The following is a 21,130-nucleotide window of genomic DNA, read 5'->3' on the forward strand; positions in this document are numbered from 1 at the left end:
GTTCATACTGAGACCCTCATAAATGTGCGTGTTGGTTGTGTAGTTGTCGAGTGTTTCATACCAATTGTGTTTGTTTTGTTCAGTTGTCTGCAGAACGGTGGCTTTGGTCTGAGATGGGGTCATCAGAGGTTATTCTCCAAAGGTCAGTCTCAACTCCATGTATTTATTTTTGTTTTTTTTGTTATTGTAATTTGAAACTTGCAAAATCTATGTTTTTATTCATTTATTAGGTAACACTTACTTGAAGGGGAGTACATAACACTGACATGACGCCTTCATAACCATGACATGACGTATGTCTTGATTATGAAGTAGGATTTATGACAACTGTCATTAAGTGTCTTTTGCTCAATAATGACATTTTGAATGCAAATACATTAAGATGTCTTTATGACATATTGACAAACCATAACAATTATAACCTGTCAGTGTCTTTGTCATGACAACTTGACATAAAACTAAGTTAAACTGTCATGTGGTTGGCTTTGACATTGGCCGTCATGAGGCCATTATAACTATGTCATGAATAGTTTTCGTGACCTCAACTACAGTGGTACTAATTGAATTTGTCATTAAAAGGTTATAATGGCTTCATGACAGTCAATGTCAAAACCAACCAACCTGACAGTTTAATGTAACATTAACCAATAAAGCTAGGTGGTTTCATAAGTTTAATAATTAATCTTTGCATTAAAAATATCATAACTGAGCGAATGACACTTCATGACAGTTTTCACAAACATACATAAAACTTTCTTCTTATTCATAACATATGTCATGTCATGATTATGAAGGTGTCATGTTAGTCTTATGCACACCCCTTCAAGTATCCATTTATTCATCCCAATTTCCATGATCAAAAATGCTATCTTGGGTAAGCAAGGTGACACAAATGCCCAAAAATGATCATTCTTTCATTACTCGTCCCCATTTTGTTCCTAACCTGTAAGATTTTCGTACATCTTCGAAACACAAATGAGGATCTTCCTGATGAAATCGGAGAGCTTTCTGTCCCTCCATTGACAGCTAAGCAACTACCAATTTGACACTTCAAGAAGTTAGGGCTTAAATTGATTGTAAAACTAACTCGTATGAATTGAGCAGTTTATTCCACATTTTCTGAAGAGATTTTATGTGATGAACAGATTGAATTTAGGCTTTTATTCACATTAACATTCGTCAACTTGCACATCAGTTGTGGTAAAAGGAAACTTATGCATGTTTGCTTTAAGGGGGAGAACCATTGAGGTTTATTCTCATGTGTTACCCAGCAAGTTTGATCTTCAGTAAGTGGTTTGTTCGTGTGTCAACTAGCAGGTTTGTTGCTTTTTGATCCATGTATGTATGTGAATTAAATCTGTTCATCATATGAAGCGATTGTGTCTCTAGAAGTAATCTTCTCAAATCTTATGGATTAGATTTACGATCTGCCCAATAACCTCTGGTCTAGAAGCAGTTTTCTCCATAATAGCATATTGGCGAAATGAATTTGGCAAATGATCCGATGTGCATAAATCACACCATAGGCTATACAGACTCGTAGAGGTCTCTATAAATTAAAATAACATCTTGCCAAAAATATGAGCCTTTACTGTCATATAATATCAGGGATATTCTCTCTGCATTTAAATGCGGTTGTCTCTCCTGAAAATCTGCTGTGTATACGTGGCCGTTGGTCCTCTTAGCAGCATGAAAAATACAACCTATTCAAATTGCGAATGGATTATTCACAGAAAGCGAGCAAAGAGCACTCCCTTAATAACTGAAGCTGTCGAGCACTCCCTTAATAACGGACGCTGTCAATCACTTCATTGTCAGCTTAGTTGACTGACAAAACAAGTTGTGATTAGAAACCTTTGAATGTTTTCAGATGAACACGAGTCGAAATAGTCTTGGCTATTGGATCCATGGTCCATCTGTGCCCAACCTGCACCGCAAATGACAAGATAAATATTATTCTGTCTGTTACATTAAATATTAGCTGTTCATCCACCCGTGTGCAGGCGCATATCTTTGTTTGTGTTCTAAAAGCGACAAATGTTTCCATTTACAAGATGTGAGGGCCAAGTGGAGGTGTAGAAGCTACTGCAGGCGGGTGTTTTGGAAGTTCAAAGATAAATCTGGATCAGAGGCAACAAAAGAGGACGGATGGCACAGGAGAGGATGAGGATGAGTTTAAGGTAGCATGGTCACAAGTAGGAAAAGTGAAGGGGAAAGTAAAGAGTTCTAACAAGTCAAGTCACATTTATTTATATATTATGCTTTATACAATACAGATTGTATCTTTACAGAGATAATAGGAAAATTATACATTTCGGCTGAAGTCAGTTATTCATCAATAAAATTTTTTATTATATCATCAATTATTAAATTAGTTCATTTCATATATAAAGCAGTTCTTCAAAAAATGATGTTATTGTCCAGCTCAGTTCTCATACAACAGCTTTAGTGCATTTAGATCAGTAATATTGTTGAGTATTAAGTGTCCCCAATTTAGCAAGCCAGAGGCGACAGTGACAAGGAACCCAAACTCCGTCAGGTGACAGAATGGAGATAAAAAAACTTGGGGCCAAGTCAGTGGGGCCAGTTCTCCTCTTGCCAATGAACAAACAGTATGGTTCTGATTCAGGCTGCATCACATGGCAGAATTCTGATTGGGTTTGGTAGCATTCAAATATTTGTCCAGTTCCTTTTAGGGGTGCTCCGATCAGGATTTTTGGGGCCGATCACTGATTACTGGAAGCTGTATCACCCGATACCGATCACCGATTACAGGGTCTATTTGAAGCCTTCTATTTATCTTGTAGCATTATTATTAACTATATTTAACAACAATGTACATTAAGTATTATATTTAAGAGAAGACAATGTATCATGAATTTACAGCTGTGTATTTATTTGCAAGCAACATGTCCAGCATATTATTCTGGCAGCTTGTGCTTGGTTATTGGGAGCAGCTTAGGACTTGACATACAGTACTGTGCAGAAGTCTTAGGCACACTAGTATTTTCGCCTCAAAGAAATGGTTTTAAGCCAGTTATTGATATGTATTTTGTTGTAGTGTCTCAGTAGGAAATATCAGTTTACATTTCCAGACATTAATTGTGCCATTAATTGTAATAATCCAGTGAAAGTTTTGAATGCACAAGGATTCTGACAACTGCCAATGCTCCACACGGAGGTCGGATCTCACCATCATCGAGTGCATCTGAAATTATATGAAGAAACAGAAAAAACAGAGAGTAAGACCAGAAGAACTGCGGCAACGTCTCGAAGGTAGTGCCTGCCTGCCTGCAAAGCTACAGTACTGTGAAAAAGCACTTGCGTAAAAATGCTGTAAATGAGAATGTTTTCAAAAATATTGTCATAATCATGAATGGATTTTATTTATCAATTCATTTTATTAGTTAACTATTATTAAGTGTTATTAACTTTTAACTGTTAACTATATCAAATCAATAGGTGTTTAGTACCCTTTACGTTTAAAACAGCTTTTGTCCAGGTATTGCACATAGTTTTTAGTTTTGCAGGTTTTTTTCAAGCGTCTTTGGAAACGTTGCCGCAGTTCTTCTGGTCTTAGTCTCTGTTTTTTCTGTTTCTTCATGTAATTTCAGATGCACTCGATGATGGTGAGATCCGACCTCCGTGTGGAGCATTGGCTGTTGTCAGAATCCTTATGCATTCAAAAATTTCACTGGATTATTACAATTAATGGCACAAGTAATGTCTGGAAATGTAAACTGATATTTCCTACTGAGATGCAACAACAAAATATATAAACAACTGGCTTGAAACCATTTCTTTGAGGCGAAAATACTAGTGTGCCTAAGACTTCTGCACAGTACTGTACAACTTTCCTGTAGAATATAAAATAAAATAAATATAATACAGAACATCTGAGCCTTTAAATTTAGCTTTAGATCACATTAAACTAAACTGCAACCAAAAAAGGCTATTGCCAAAATAATGTTTTGAGTCAGACATGCATCAGTTTTTCTAATAAACAGGTAGTAAAGTGCACATCAACAAAAAATACAAATAACGAACAACTTCCATATCTGTATATATCTATAACTTTGCTTTTTTCTGGGATGCTTAGTTAGATTTTGTGGGCATTTAGAGAGGAAGAGAGAGTGGAGATTATTAGATTAATTTCTCTCCCAAAGCTTACTTCTTAAGCATATATATTTTGGTATAAAATATAAAAAAAATTATGTTTGCAAGAACCGTTGCTGAATTATTTTAAACAGATTAAGGCTGCATTTACACTGCAGGTCTTGATGCCCAAATCCGATTTTCTGACTATATCCGATTTTTTTGACGACCTGCTTACATCATCTTTTAAAAGTGACCCATATCCGATTTTTGCATTTACACTATACACTGCTGAAACTACCAAATGCAGACGTTCTGACTCGGGAAGTTAAGCAAAACAGCACGAAATTCAATGGATGCAGATGTGAATAAAATTATCCAGTGTTTTCTTTCCACAATATTTCAATAAGTCATCAAAACATTGGTCTCGTACGGTGGAGAAAAAAAAGAGGAGAGGCTCTAGCCACGACGAGCACTTAAAACGATGCCTCATATCTTGTGAAATGTCTTCAAAACGGATTTATTTCTGTAACAACCCTGCATTTTTGCCTGCACTCTTCATCCCAAACACTCAAAAGACATGAAACCTCCGCATTGCTCCACTGTGTGTATCCTTTCTTCCATCACGCCTATAATCGCGCACTTTTTTTAATGACGTACGACTCTCATTACCGGGGAATATCCGATTTGTCTGCTTACATGGCACACGTAATGCACGTATCCGATTCATATCCGATTTATTACCACATATGAATGAGGCCTGAATTCGATCTGAGAAAATCGTTTTTTTCCTGCTTACATATTCACTGGTCCTCTCCGATCTATGCCACATGAGAGGAAAAAATCGGATTTGGGTCAATTGAACCATGCAGTGTAAACGAGGCCTAAGAAAGCCACCACTGCTGGTCACATGGTTAGATTGATTTGTTTAGAGCAAGTGAAGTCATGTCCTACCACATTAAGGATCGATATTGTTTGTCCCCCACCAATTTTTTTTCACACACCTTGTAGAATTGCCAGACTGCTGAAGCCATTTTTACCCGGGCATAAAAAAATTGTCTCGCGGGTTTTGCGTCATCTGATCGGCTTTTCTGGATCGGCCTTTATAGAGACCGCCGATCACACATCCCAAAGAAATTATCGGCGACCGATCAATCGGAGCACCCTTAGTTCCTTTTGCTAGTCATAGGGGTCTGTGCAGAGGAACTGTCTGGTACTTGGGTCTTTGCTGAGGACCAGTGCCAATGGCTGTCATATTGACGAGGTCTTCACGGGGACTGTCTAGTTTCTAGGCAGTCGACTGACATTCAGGGATGCAATGTGGTCGAGAAAGGCGGAGTAGGAACTGTAGTAACATAATGAGAGGAAAAAAGAGAATCATGAGGAGTCCAAAAGTAGTATTATGGATGGTGAAAGAGAGGATATGGTTAAGTGTCAGGATGAATTAAAGGGTTAGTTCACCCAAAAATGAAAATTAAGTCATTAATTACTCACCCCCATGCTGTACCAACCCCGTAAGACCTTCGTTCGTCTTCGGAACACAAATGAAGATATTTTTAATTAAATTTGAGAGCTGTATAACTACCACATTGGCTCCTAAGGGACTGCCTCTTGACGGCCCAGAAAGGCAATGAAGAAAATGTTTAAATATCCCAAGTGACTACCGTGGCTCAACTATATGTTTATCAAGCGACGCGAATACTTTTTGTGCGAAAAAACAAACAAAAATAACGAGATTATTCGACTATTTCTTTTCTTCCTTGTAGGCCAGAACCAGAATTCCTTAGATTTCCACGACGCATGCGCGAGAATTGCGATCTGCTTACGCCAGCTTACACTACTTCAGATCGCAATTCTCGCGCATGCGTCGTGAAAATCTATAAGGAAGTCTCGTTCTGGCCTACAAGGAAGAAAAGAAATAGTCGAATAAACTCGTTATTTTTGTTTGTTTTTTCGCACAAAAAGTATTCGCGTCGCTTGATAAACATATAGTTGAGCCACGGTAGTCACTTGGGATATTTAAACATTTTCTTCATTGACTTTTTGGGCCGTCAAGAGGCAGTCCCTTAGGAGCCAATGTGGTAGTTATACAGCTCTCAAATTTAATTAAAAATATCTTCATTTGTGTTCCGAAGACGAACGAAGGTCTTACGGGGTTGGTACAGCATGGGGGTGAGTAATTAATGACTTAATTTTCATTTTTGGGTGAACTAACCCTTTAAGAATGATAGTTTTGTGGAGAAGGTATGTTGGGAGTAAATCCAGTTGCTCTGACAAAAGATTTGAAGGAATTAATAGGGGAGGACAAATGTGCAGGAATACTTCATGATGTTCGTCTGGTTGCGACAAAGCGCCAATTGCAAAGCAGTTGTTCTTCATGTCAGTAAGTCATAAATAAAACGAGGCATCCATTTGCTGTCAGGGATTTGTTGTGTCGCGTCACGCTGCGTCCAATGTAGAAAACATCACTGATTAAAATGGGTTCTATTGTCTTTTGTCACATCATGCCACTCGCGTCCTGCGTAGTAATAAGCAAGATAGCAATGAGTATAAAGATAATATTCTAACAGAATGGTTGGGCAAAGCTTCTGGATAAGAGGAGTGATTAGAGGAGGACAAGGTAACAAGAAATTTGGAAGGAGATAAAATGATGGAAGCAAGATGTTTGAAAATGTTAAGAGATGGAAGTAGAATAGTTTCAGTTTTACTGAAATTTGAAGGAGTTCTGCCAGAACGAGTCAAAGTAGGATTCATTAGTTATCCAGATGTATAACCTCTGTTGCGATGTTACCATTTGTCAGAGATACTGACATACTGCTGCAGTATGTAGATTAAAGAAGAGATGTGCTTGTTGCGGGGGAGAGCATGAACATGGGAAATCGTGGTGGAGATCATAGTGTGGCTGTAGAAATACAACAGGGAATGGCAAAATGTAAGTTATCCTATGCAAATGCCGTCAAGGCAGTAGATAAAGAACAAATAAAATGATAAAGGGAGGGTAGAACTTGTAGTGACATAAGTCATATCTATTGATATGCAAGTGATAAAAGAATAAAAGATATCATTGTTAGAAAAAGAAAAATGTCTTATCTTTATAGTTGAAGTAATACATTGTTCAGCATAGACTGAAAGGAGAATGGACAAAATTCAAATTGAATAGAGGTTCTTCATGGATGTAAATGGGCTGACCTGGGAAACAATTAGAGAAGAATAATGGCATATATGCAAAATAGCCAAGATGCATGTTATGGATAATGATGCTCCTAACTATTCTTCAGTGGTATGCAGGGGCCCAGTTTTTCAAAGAAAAGCTGACCGGATTTTGGTTATCGGATTGGATCAGATCTTGAAAATGGGTTGTTCAAAAGGGAAAGAAGGAATCTGAAATCAGATTAGATCAGGGAATCCAATCCTAGTTCCTTCAGTTTGTGTTGTTCAAAACTTGTCAACGGGATTTGGATAACTTTGATCAAAAAAAAAAAAAACAGGATTATCCTGATCCCAACAGGGGGTAGGATTTCAAGGTGGATTTCAGGAAGAAAATGTAGTAAAACTTTAAAATTGGTCAAATAATATATTTGTATCATGTATTGTATATACTTTTATTTATATTTTGCACTTGACTTGTGTATCCATTGTAACAGTGTTAAAGTAGACATAGGCTAACAATTAAGCTATTCAGAAAAATTATCTTGTCCCCATTTGTGTTTTGTCTCAAAATAAGAAACACTTCCAGTGACCCCATGTTGGCTCTTCTACCTGTTCTTTACATAGCTGGTAGCCCACATTGTGATATGTTGTCCCATTTAAAGCACTGGTAATCTTGAAAACTGTGTATCTGGATCAGGGGGATCCAGTCCAATGTTGCTTTGAAAAACCGGCATAAAAGTAAGACTGATTACCTGATCCTGGATTGGATCAAAATGATCCGGATTTGGAAATCCCATTTTTTTTCCTGATTAAATGTTTTGAACAACTGGCCCCTAGGAGTTTGGTTCCTAATAGTCAGAAATTCAAAGAATATATAGATCATAGGCTATGAACCCTGAAGTAATATGTATCCAATAGTCATGGTTAGCTAAACCCCAAAATTGATTTTGTTTTGAATGGTTACATAAATGTGAGGAGATTGAAACCATAGCGAAGGTGGAAGATGTATTACGTTTGTGAAAGCAGAATTGCCATATAAAGTGGTGGGTAAAGGCAGTCAAAGTATGAGCAGGAATTGATAGTCATGTAATAATGAACTTCTACAATCCATGTAAAAGATCGTGGTTGAGTGACTTAGAAATTATTGAGGGCTTAAAGGAGTAGTTCACTTTTAAAAAAACTTTTGCTGATAATTTACTCACCCCCATGTCATCCAAGATGTCCATGTCTTTCTTTCTGTGTAGCTTCAAAGGGCTTTAAATGATACCAAGACGATGAATAAGGGTCTTATCTAGCGAAACGATCGACTATTTCAAAAATAAATAAAAATGTTTAAGTTTTGTAAGCACAAATGCTCGCTTTGCTCTGTTCTGTGATGCGCGTTCGTACCTCTCCTGTTCGAACTCTTTCATCAAAATGAACGAATCTTTTTTCGAGTCATTTCATTAGTTGAATGAACCAAATGACTCGAAAAAAGATTCATTCATTTTTAAGATCGAGTTCGATCAGGAGAGTCATGAGCGCGCATATCTATCTGCACTTGTTTAGTTGTGGCCTATGTCTTGCCGTATGTTTAGTCAATTTAGTAGGTGTTAAATTTTGTTTTAATATGGCACATTGGAGTATAGGAGAAAAGCAATTTCAGTCTTCTGCGTAATGTATATTTGCATGGTTTGACAAAGTTGACTTGAACTTGAACTTGAACTAGAGATGAGTGATATAGGATTGAATCAACTAGAGATGAATGAAGGAAGTGACATTGAAATAATAAACTCACAGATTGTGTCAGTAATGCAAAATGTGTCATCCAAATGTATTCCATGAAGTAAAGGGAAGAGGGAGGAGTAGATGGTTCCTTGGTGGTTTAAGTAAATTAATATAGTGATTAAAGAGAATTGAAAGCTTTTAAAATACTGGAGCCATAACTGGTAGTATTTGATCAACTAGAAGCGAGCACAAGCCGAAGTTAGAAGGAAAATTAGGAGTGGAAAAAAAAGAACCTTTTATAAATGAATGTAATAAAATGGGTAAAAGGACTCCAATTCAAGATGTCCGGAACATGATTAAAAAGATGAGTGGATAAAGAACTCCAGTGTTAAGTATGGGTGAGGCAATAAGTAATTATAAAAAATGATAATCTAAAAGATAATCTAACAAATGAAAGTAAAGGGTGAAGGAAGAAAAAGTTATGAACATCCAAAACAGATGACGCATAACATTCTAACACTTGAACAAAATGTTGTCTTAAATATGTTAGAATTAATAATTTACTATTTTATTAAAAAATCCATCACATTAGTGTAGTTTGTGACGGTGTTTTTGAGAACCTCTTTGGTTCACTGCAGTTTTAAGGAGAAAATACTCGGCAATAGTGCTGACTTATGCATTTGCAGTGCACATGGTTTGTCCTAGACATATAAACATTAAAAACTTGAATTTTCACTACAGGGGAACATCTTATTTTAGAGTCACTTCAAAGGATTTTACACAGTCTAAAATGTGTATGATTTGGACTGAGGGAAAATGACAGAACAGCTGGAAAGAGGTGTTAATAATTCCAATAAAGAAAACGGGAAAGGATCCAAGCAGTCCTTTTGAGTTATAAACCTATAGCTTTGACTGCTCATTTATCCAAATTAATTGAAAGTATGATGGTTAATCTACTAATGTATTACTTGAATTTATTTATTTATTTTTTTTAATTAAATTTTCACTTATTCTCAAACTTATTCTTTTTGCCATTGAAAACTAAGTTTCAAAATAAGAAACTTATTCTCAACTTTTATGTTCAGCAGAAGAAAGAAATTCATACAGGTTTGGAACTTAAGGGGGAGTAAATGATGACGTGTATAATGTATATAATAAAATTATATAATTTTTTTTATTGTTTTTTTTTTTTTTTTTTTTTTTTGATGATCTAACCCTTTAAGAATATATATGGACTTTGCATCAAAGGATCCAGAGAAAGGACAAGTGGGAATTGCCTGCACTATTCCAAAACTGAAAACCGAAGAAGAGAAAAGAATATCAAGACTATGTATTAGTGTTCACAGGGGAGCTACTTGCTATAATGATTGCACTATGTTGGTGTTGTTGAAGGGAATGAGGAAGCAGATTATTTGGCAAAACAAAACATGGGCAATCAAGATATTGAAATAAAGATAAAGTACAGTAGATCAGAGAAGAATAATAAAGAAACAAATCCCTTATAAGTGGCGAATGATCTGGGATAATGAAATAAAATGTAGACATCTTTACTTCATACAACCGCAGGCCGGAAGATTAAGGAATTTTAAGGAGGGGAAAGGAAGGGTATTATTTCCAGACTCAGTATAGGCCATACAGGGCTGAATAATGCTATATAATATGACAGGTTTGTGTGAGGGGTGTGGGACTAGAGAAACGGTAGAACATGTAGACTAATTATGCATAGCAAGAAATATTCAAATGAGAGAAATAAATTATCTGGGGAATCAAGAAAAGTATCATTTCTGAAGAGGATTATACAGTAGTCAACGTTTGAATTGAATCAAAACCTTTCATCAAAGTTATACATTTTGAACAATCCCTGTTCTTGTCTTGTGTTGAACTTTTTTGATCCACTTCAAATGTTGACTACTGTAAGTCCTGATAATGGAAGTAAAGTATTAATATTGATCGAATATTTAATAAAAACTAATCTGTATAAAAGAATTTAGGATCTGAGCTTCACTACAGGATCTAAACACATAGTGTTAGTGTGGATTGCACCCTGAAGTGTCTTGGAGGGAGAGAAAAGGGTAGAGAGGAAAAGTCTTTGATTCAGTTCCCAGTAGGTGGCAGTAATGTACTTTCTAGTATAACACCTGCCAAGGCAAGGCACATTTAAAACGACCACTGCTGACCAAAGTGCTGTACAATCACTTCAGACAATAAAATGCATAAATAGGAACACACACAAATTAAGTAGTGAGGATTAGCCTGAAGTGTTCATTCCACAGACGTGGAGCAGCAACAGAAAAGGCACGGTCACCATTTATCTTCAGATTGTGGCACAGTCAGCATCAACTTGTTTGAGGACCTTAAGGGCCTAATACATTTCCGGTGGAGAATATCTGTAATGTAGTGAGGAGCCTGGCCATTTAACCCCTTATACATGTACAACAAAACATGCTTAACTTAACTTGTCATATCGTTGTTTTGAAATTCGACTATGCTGATTTGCTGCTCAGGAAATATGTCTTATCCATGTTAAAAACAATTATGCTGCTGCTTAACATTTTTGTAGAATCTGTGATCTATATTTTAAGGGTTCTTTGATGAATAAAAAAGTTCAAAAGAACAGCATTTAGTTGAAAAATACTTTTGTGTAACATTGTAAAAGTCTTTACTTTCACTGTTGATCAATTTAAGGGTTTTTTTGCTGAATAAAAGTGTGAATTCCCCCTTTTAGGTCTTCCTGGACTACAGGCCCGAGTACGGCCTCTTCCTCTTCTTATAGCTACAGGCGGGGGCTATGCAGGATACGACCAATATGGGCGATACAAAGATCGGCAGCTGGAAAAGATTGGCATTGAAGTGCCACCACGGATTGCCAATGGAGTTCAGGTAAGGTCAAACTCAAGCACATTATTCATTGTTTGTAAAATTCAATAAAAACTGTTTGTTGAAAATTGAAAATGTGTTGTCTGTGCTGAAATTAGGATGTGGAAAAGGAGGTTGTGTGCCATGCACTAAAGTATGAAAACATTTCAAGTTTACTGAAACTGAAAACTGATACAATCATTCAAAATGTTCAACCCTAAAGCCATTTTTCTCAGTTTTTGTCCTGTGTTTAGTTAAGTTGGGACACTGATGGAATAACGTGTTAAATGTCTTCAATGTCTCTGGATACTGAGATACTCTGTGGAGCCCATGTTCAAGTGTGTGTGTGTGTGTGGGCGCACTGGGGTAAAAGGCGCTTTTGACTTTATTTTCCCTTTAAGATGGCACAGTTCACCTCATCACTTTTCTTAACAACCGTAAGACTTTTGTTCATCTGCGGAACACAAATAAAGATATTTTTGATTAAATCTGAGAGCTGGATCACTCTTCCATAGAATGCCTAAGGGACTGGCTCTTGACAGCCCATAAAGTCATTAAAGAAAAGGTTTAAATATTCCATGTGTCTACAGCGGCTCAATTATAAGTTTATCAAGCGATGAGACGAAAAAAACATAAATAACGACTTAATTCGACTATTCTATTACTTCTTTATGGGCGCATGCGCGAGAACTGAGACGAGGACGTTCTCCTTCGACTACTTTTTGTTACCGGCTGCTCACCGCTTAGGAGTATTACCGCCACCTACCGTATAAGATGATGTGCTGATATAGCTGGAAGCGCAAAACTTTCTGTTTACAAGCAGAGGAAGATGCGCGCTGTACATACGCTTTTCAATTAGCGTATTTTCCGCACTACAAGGTGCACTTAAAAGCCTTTAATCTTCTCAAAAGACAACAGTGTTCCTTATAATCCGGAGCGCCTTATATATGGATCATCATTTTATACGGTAGGTGGCGGTAAAACTCCTAAGCGGAGCAGCCGGTAACAAAAAGTAGTCGAAGGAGAAGAACGTCCTCGTCTCAGTTCTCGCGCATGCGCCCATAATGAAGTAATAGAATAGTCGAATTAAGTCGTTATTTACGTTTTTTTCGCACAAAAAGTAGTCTCGTCGCTTGATAAACTTATAATTGAGCCGCTGTAGGCACATGGAATATTTAAACCTTTTCTTTAATGACTTTATGGGCCGTCAAGAGCCAGTCCCTTAGGCATTCTATGTAGGACTGATCCAGCTCTCAGATTCAATCAAAAATATCTTTATTTGTGTTCCGAAGATGAACGAAAGTCTTACTGGGTTGGTACAGCATGGGGGTGAGTAATTAATGACTTAATTTTCATTTTTGGGTGAACTAACCCTTTAAGATCGTCCCTGATGAAATAGAATAGTTAAGATTGTTTTTTAGACAGATGCTCCTGTCACGATAATTTTTGGATTCTGTGTTAGCACCCCCCCCCCCCCCACCTTTACAATGGTAGCATAGGTGCACTCGAACAATCATTCATAAAAACGCATAAAACTTTAGTTTACAAAGACGTGAAACTCACCGAGTGGTCTGGGGTGTTCACTGATATGCTCACACAAAAATCGCTGCAAAATTTGCTTTCCAACAGGTTTTATCGTAGTTTTTGTCCAAGTCCATTTTCTTCCTGTTTTTGGTCGAAGTCCACAGTAGTCGATTATCGATTTTGCGTGCGCGATCCTTAGTTATCTAGTTACCAATGATCGCGCACGTGAACTCGACAATTTATTACTGTGGACTTCGACCGAAAACAGGAAGAAAATGGACTTGGACAAAAACTACGATAAAACCTGTTGGAAAGCATCTTTTGCAGCGATTTTTGTGTGAGCATATCAGTGAACACCCCAGACCACTCGGTGAGTTTCACGTCTTTTTTAAACTAAAGTTTTATGCGTTTTTATGAATGATTGTTCGAGTGCACCTATGCTACCATTGTGAAGGTGGGGGGGTGCTAACAAAGAATCCAAAAATTCTCGTGACGGGAGCATCTGTCTAAAAAACAATCTTAACTATTCTATTTCATCAGGGACGATCTTAAAACAGGGCTTTAATTGTAAAATACCGAACTTGTCCTTTAACAAATTAAAATTGTGGCTGCGCTGTTTTACTTGGTTAAAATAATCATATCAAAATACATTTGAGTGTGTTGACGTTTATGTTAATGTTACTCTGTGCCTCCGTGGATGCTATGAGACAGTTGTTACATTGCAGTAAGCTAGATCAATATTAGAATATCATATTAAAGGGATAGTTCACCCAAAAATGAAAATGACCCCATGATTTACTCGCCTTCAAGCCATCCTAGGTGTATATGACATTCTTCTTTCAGGCGAATCTGAGTTATATAAAAAGAAATGTCCTGGCTCTTCCAAGCTTTATAATGGCAGTGAATGGCTGTTTATGTTTGAAGTCCATAAAAGTGCATCTAAAAAGTGCATGAAACGATGCGTTTGTGTAAGAAAAATAGCCATATTTAAAACTTTATCAACTAAAATAACTAGCTTCTGGCAGACGGCCTACGCAAGTTGACTCACGCCAAAAGAGTAACACTCGTAGGAATAGTGTAAGCTTTGACTTCTCTCGCGAATCAAACAAACAGGGCTGGGCAACAAACACAAGCTCTTTCTCAAAAATGAGAAGTGTTGTGGAAAATAATACTCTTTTGACTCCCTAAAAAGAACCGGTTCATAAGAGCCAGCTGTTAATGAAGTTAACTGGCTGACTTTTCAATTTTGTGACATGACATGGTTGGATTCAAATGGTAAATAATCATATTAAGTTGGGCAAGCTTGACTAGTTTTGATTGCTATTTTAATCGCATAAATGTTTCTTTCTGCAATGTGTATAAATCCAATCTTCAGAGTTCACTTGAAAGCTGATGTTACATCCTTAAAATCTAAATCAAAAACGTTTGTTAGTTTGATTATTTGGGAGGTGTTAATTTTACGTAGTGTTTTGCTTGAACATCCAGTCTTTTCATTAGACTGCTATTGGATCAACGAAAAGCATGAAGTGGACAAGTGTAAACTAAGATGCAGACAAAATGTTTTTTCACCGCTCTTTTTTGATTGTGGTGTTGCTTTGATAAATACATGGTGTGCAAACATTCAAACCTGGCTCAAAGTGTCAGTGTGACACTGCTGAAGATGTCAAGCTGTTATGGTAATCAAGAGTTTGGCAGTGCGTTTCATTTGGCAAGCCAAAAATCTGTTGCTTGTGTAAGGTTATTTAAGCCTGATAAAATGGAACGTTTTTTTTTAACCTTTAGACTAAATTTAAAAAAAAGTTTTTGTACCATCAGGCTTTAATGGCTTGTTTAGTATAATATAGGAGGAGTTTGTCAAAAACTGTTCTATTTTATTCAGAGGCCCAAACTGAGAAAATTCATATTGGGTACAGTTGCTGACATTTATATTGCCAAAAAAGTAATATGAAGTTTTAATAGCTTGTAATATAAATCAGTGAAAAGTTTATGTAACAGTACAGCAGACTACTTGCATAATACATTAGTAAAAAATTAGTTCAAGTTAACCTAAGTTGTTAGATTTCACAAGACGCATGTACGACCTATAGCCTACAATTATTCTAAAAGGCCTTTTACTTGCTAAAATACAAGATTTTTTTTTAGCAAAGTTAATTTAGAGACCTTCGAAATGTGTGTATAAAATATACATAAAGTAGGCGGCGTTATAGGGTTATTGTTAACCTATTTAAATAACCTTAAAGGAGTAGTTCACTTTTTAAAAAACTTTTGCTAAAAATTTACTCACCCCCATGTCATCCAAGATGTCCATGTCTTAAATGGTTTTTGATGAAAACATTCCATCTCCATATAATGCACTTTAATGGGAACCAAACGGTTCAAGGTCCAAAAGACATTTTCAGTGCAAACTGTTCAAAGGGCTTTAAACGATTCCAGACGATGAATAAGGGTCTTATCAAGCGATGCGGTCGCTTATTTAAAGAAATAAAATAACAAAGTTTAAGTTTTATAAGCTCAAATGGTCGCCTTGCTCTGTTCTGTGATGCACGTTCGTGACTCTCCTGTTCGAACTCGTTCATCAAAATGAACGAATCTTTTTCCGAGTCAATTCATTCATTTCGTTCGTTGAATGAACCAAATGACACGAAAATTTTTGTTCATTTTGATAAACGAGTTAGAACAGGAGAGTCACGAATGCGCATCAGAGAACAGAGCAAGGCGACCATTTGAGCTTATAAAACTTAAACTTCGTAATTTTTTTTCAAATGAGCGATCGTTACACCTTATTCATCGTCTGGAATCGTTTAAAGGTGGAATACCTAAGATTTTATGCCGCTAGAGGGCACTACATTCAAAACAACAACAACGGCTTTGCTTGATGACGCAGTGGAGGAATGCGGAATGATGGGAACTGTTGTTTTCAACTCCACCGTGGATAAATCAGTCAGACGGGAATCGAAAATTAGTTGTCATGGATGAGGTAAAATAGCACGATTTCTATAAATGTTGCGTTTAATGACGTGCTTGTTTTTCATTAAACTGAAATAACCGCAAGAGAAGTCAGGTTTAAAAGTAAATTAGTTATCACAGATGTTACTGTACGAGTCACTGGACGAAGTGACTTATTTTTGTCTCAAATCGATGCTAATGGATCCTGACTTCGCCCTATGCTTCAATATGCATTTAGTTTTGCATTCATTTACAGAAATCAGCTGCTTGAATAACAATAGCTGATGTTATTAGATTTTTCAGGTGAGATTCTCAATTCATTCATTAAAGGATTCTCTGAGGTAAAGTTTTCAGAATGCAGACTCAGCAACGATTGTATTTAATTGTACAGTACAATAACATAGAACAGACATTATCTTCATTTCCTGTCATTAAACATAACAATATTGCTGGCCTTACACTGATGAGAAAGTGCGCGTCTGGTGTGCGATACTGTGGAGTTGTCCTAGACGTGGCGTGGCGCTTCTCGTCCGGTGTGCGACCCCCTTTACAGCCAACAGTTCACATTCCGAGAATAAATGAAAAGAATAATTGTGCTCCATTCCATAACAAATGCGCGAAACAAGCTGACGTTTGTTGCTTGATAGACGCTAACGCACAACTACAACTACCGCATTTGTCCAGGACTACACGTAGTACGAGCGGAAACCGAGGTATGATGCGATTGACTGGCGACTCCCAGCTCACCCCTGCTCACACGCCCCGTTTCCTTGGTTAAAATCTAAATTTTCTCGCGATTTAAACATTGTTTGAAACATTGGGAATATTGTAAGTTATCATCTTAACTAAATATACAACACTGGCCTTGTGATTTTGGGATATTTTAATGCAAAAATCTTAGGTATTCCACCTTTAAAGCACTTTGAATAGTTTGCACTGAAACTGTCATTTGGACCTTGAACCGTTTGGTTCCCAGTAAAGTGCATTATATGGAGAAAAATCCTGGAATGTTTTCATCAAAAACATCTTCTGGATGACATGGGGGTGATTAAATTATCAGCAAAAGTTTTTTTTTTTTTTTTTTTTTTTTTTTTAAGTGAACTACTCCTTTAACTCTTTCCCCGCCAAACACGGAATTTTCCGTGTTTAATGAAAAAACGCATCTGCGCCAAACACGGAATTTTCCGGGTATCCGTGTTTTAGGTGGTATACGGTAAGGAAGACCCGCGCGCATGTCCTGAATGATTGCGCAACTCTTTGTTTAGAGAAACAGATTGCAATCGTCTCAAACAGTGGAGTAGTGAGAATGTATCAGACAGACAATGCAGAGGTATATGGCTGAAGTACTGGAGGTTAATGGACTCGGAGTCCGATCACTCTTTATTTGATAATTCTGAATCTGATCGGGACGAAGTAGTCAGTGAGAGAGATCCACATGTTGTCACAGAAAGTTCTAGCCATGGACGTGCCGCAGATAGATCGTATAATATTATGACACTATAATATGTATGTGTGTGTGCAGGCATTTATGTGTGGCTGTCTAAATATGAAGGTGTAATTGTCAAATTATTTCTCTCTTTGTGCACATTTACCACATTGTAATATGTATTTGTGTGTATGTGTGTGTGTGTGTGTGTGTGTGTGTGTCTAGGCCTGTTTATTGTAATTCCAATTATTCATTATTCACAGGTAGAACACAGAGAGGCAGAGGCAGAAGTTTTATTGCAAAAGTTAAATTTCCCTTACATCCTGGGAAATTTGATATATTTTACATTTATTTTATGTTTTTAATTTATTTTGGAAAGTTTTATATATGAAGGAAACAACATCTGAATGTATTCTGCTTTTAAATGCACTTGTTTGATAAAAATACCTTTTTCTCAGTTTTTTGTCCAAAATGTTGTGTTTTTGACAAAACCTACCTCTGTTCAAGAGGCAATAAAAAAAGAACAGATGAAGATAAAATAAAAACGTTTTTTTTGCCTAAAAGCAGAGGCTCAGATCTTTATTTTTATATATATCATCTTCATATATTCATGGAAGAAAATATTCAGCGGGGCATTCAAATTTAGCGAAAAACGTCAAAAACCCTGGCGGTGGCTGGCAACTTTTTTTTAAAACGCTGGCGGGGAAAGAGTTAACAAAAAGCATTATTTTTTTTTAATCCAGTGCTCATCAAACTCATACTTTTGATCACATACTTAAATAATCAGTTCATAATATGAATTGATTTAAATTGTTTCTAAGTTTAATGAAATGTTCTCTGATGTAATGACAATCCACAGGTTCAATGTTGTGTGGCCTATTGGCCTTTATTACCAGCCAGCTGATGTGGTTGTTTGATTGTCCCGAATCACCTGAGTGCCTGTTGAAATTCACTAGTGGTGTCACAAGCGTCTGATTGGCCGGTTTTGTTTGAAGGCTTTCCCTTCAGTGCTCTAGTGTTTTTATCTGCCCTATACAACAGATAAACATCAGCCTCCAACGTGGAGCTTCTATTTGGCCTGACCTGTTAATGACCTGTCTCTGCGGGCACTGGACAGTGCTATTTGCACACAAAACTCTTATAATGGTATAAAGTCAGTTGTCACAACCTCTAAAAGCTTGGTTCTTGAGGTCATTTTTTTGCATTTGTTACACACAGGCAAAAGTAGAATGCAGGACCAACACAATGTATATGTTTATTAAAACAATACACAGCAGATTTAGCCCTGGCATTGACAAGCCCTGGTTTTCTAAGGGTATTCAGCACCATGGCAGACGTGTGCCTCACTAACAATGGTGAGATTTCTTCTTGTAAGGAAGGGGGTTGGGCAACAAAGCAGCGAAGGACAGGACTATTTATACAGTGTCAAAAACAAGCACCAACAACAAAAAGTTCTAAAAATGCCATTTTTAACCCTTATGAGTGAGTTTATTGTGTTCTAGATATTTAAAAATAGCCAGTTATATTTAACTGTGTGTATCTATACCATGCATATGTATTTGGCTTAGACCATTGCAACACTCAAGGCTTGAATGGTCACTGAATGGTCCCTGAATGATCACTGAATGATCGGTGTTCACACAGGCTTTCAGTCAAGGACTTTTCACTTATCTTGCGCCTGATATATGTGGACAGATTTCAGTTTAGCGGGTTTGATGTATTTTACAGATAAGGCACAGTGCGGCAGAAAGCCTCGCTGCCAGAGATACCCGCGCTCTTTGTGTAGGTGTGCCCATTTGCAAGAACCTTCTCAGACACACAATTGCTTTGTTATATTTTCTGCCTAGAGGTGTAGGAAAATCAATCAAGAAAACACAGTCTTCTGATAATGATACTCATTTTTCACAATACTAAATCAATGAGCTAATGGTCTCTGATTGACAAGAATTTAAGTCTCTTATGCTGCATTTATTTGATATGAAAGAAAAACAGTAATATTGTGAAGTATTAATACAATTCAGATTAACTGATTTCTATTTTACTTTATTTTAAATTAGATTTTTCTTGTTACAATGTAACAAAGGTAATAAATCAATATTAAATTGATTATTTGTGGATTTATATATAATATATATTCTTCTGATGCTCTTTAATCATACTAAATTGATGCACTAACACTAATTTGTGTTGTGACCAAAAACGGTATGGAAGACTGTATAATTATATTGTCTTACATTTATTATATATTTTTTTTCTTCCATTTTAAGCTTTTCATCCAGTCCAGAATGTGGCATATCCTTACAAAGCCAAAAGGGCTTATCTTGCTTAGAAAGGGTCCCAAAAAATAATACCATTTCATGGCTAAAATCAACGACTTTCTACTGAATACGTATAATTTATGTGTTTATGGAGTGGGATGGGCACTTTGACAGTCTTCAAATAGGAAGTAACTCTGGTTAATATTTAGTGTTTGACATCACAGCACACCATATCTGTGCGGATCCCAGTACGGAGACAATGAGAGGAGTATAGTCCTTTGAGAAGAACGACAGACTTCCTATTGTGTCACTTTGTACACGTGAGAGTGAAGATTTCCCTTTTGTAAGTCATTTTAATTTAAATGGTTTTGTATTTTGAATTGTGGGCTTGAATTTGAATTCTTTCATCATCATGTTAATTATGTTGTCGAATAAGCAAAGAAATACTAAAATTATTTCTAGTGGGTTTCTAGTGGAAATCATTCAGGGTTTTTATACACAAATTTTCATTTGTACAGATCAAAAGATCAGTCGAGACAGGAAGGTTTACTTCCTGTTTTATAGGAAGTCCCACGTTCATGTGATTGCAGGCGGACAAGTGCACTGACTTCTGGTTTTCTTTAAAAGTATGTTAATGCTGTAATTCAGCAGCAGAAGCCTGTCGTTTATTTGATAACATTTTTAACTTAGTCGAGGCACAAATACTTATTTTAATAGACTGAAATTATGATAGAAACATTACACGATGAATGTAATACTAAAGACAAAAAAAGATATTCCACGGTATCTCAATACATGTGAAAATGAAGAATCAATGTAGGGTCCAATGTCCTAAAAAAAAATATTATTAATATTGATGATGATGATGATGATGATGATAATATTAAATAAATGGTGTTACTTGCATAACATATATTTTAATTATAAATGGTGTGTATGCTTAAGTATAATAGAATTCATATAAATTGGTTTATGGTAGCGATTACTGTTTCAGACCCACTGTACTTAAATGTTGTATAGGACATTTAGAAATTAATAATTTATCTTTTTAAAATCATTTAAATGAATGTGTATTTTGAGGGTGTGTTGATGCAGTGGAGTTTGTAGAGAAAGTGATTCTGAGATCAGAAACAGTTTATCATAACAGTCAGGAGCACATTGCTCTTTA

At 36.5% G+C, this 21,130-nt stretch overlaps 1 protein-coding gene across 6 annotated transcripts in view; it reads left to right on the top strand.

Moving 5' to 3' along the window:
- Window positions 1-21,130, top strand: part of pisd (phosphatidylserine decarboxylase) — a 48,623-nt gene that overhangs the window by 839 nt on the left and 26,654 nt on the right. For 2 of the 6 annotated variants that reach the window (XM_039661842.2, XM_039661845.2), the window contains exon 1: window positions 20,178-20,305. Coding sequence is in view for 1 of the 6 variants with exons in the window: in XM_039661844.2 (XP_039517778.1) it covers window positions 84-142; window positions 11,678-11,832 (214 nt within the window). In the remaining 5 variants the exon portion in view is untranslated. Of the gene's footprint in view, window positions 1-83; window positions 143-11,677; window positions 11,833-20,164; window positions 20,306-21,130 lie in introns of those variants that run through there. The other 4 variants (XM_039661844.2, XM_089129915.1, XM_039661843.2 and 1 more) reach the window with 4 other exon arrangements.

Source organism: Pimephales promelas, chromosome 4, assembly GCF_988280905.1.
Source record: "Pimephales promelas chromosome 4, fPimPro1.hap1.1, whole genome shotgun sequence".
NCBI classification, from domain to species: Eukaryota; Metazoa; Chordata; class Actinopteri; order Cypriniformes; family Leuciscidae; genus Pimephales; species Pimephales promelas.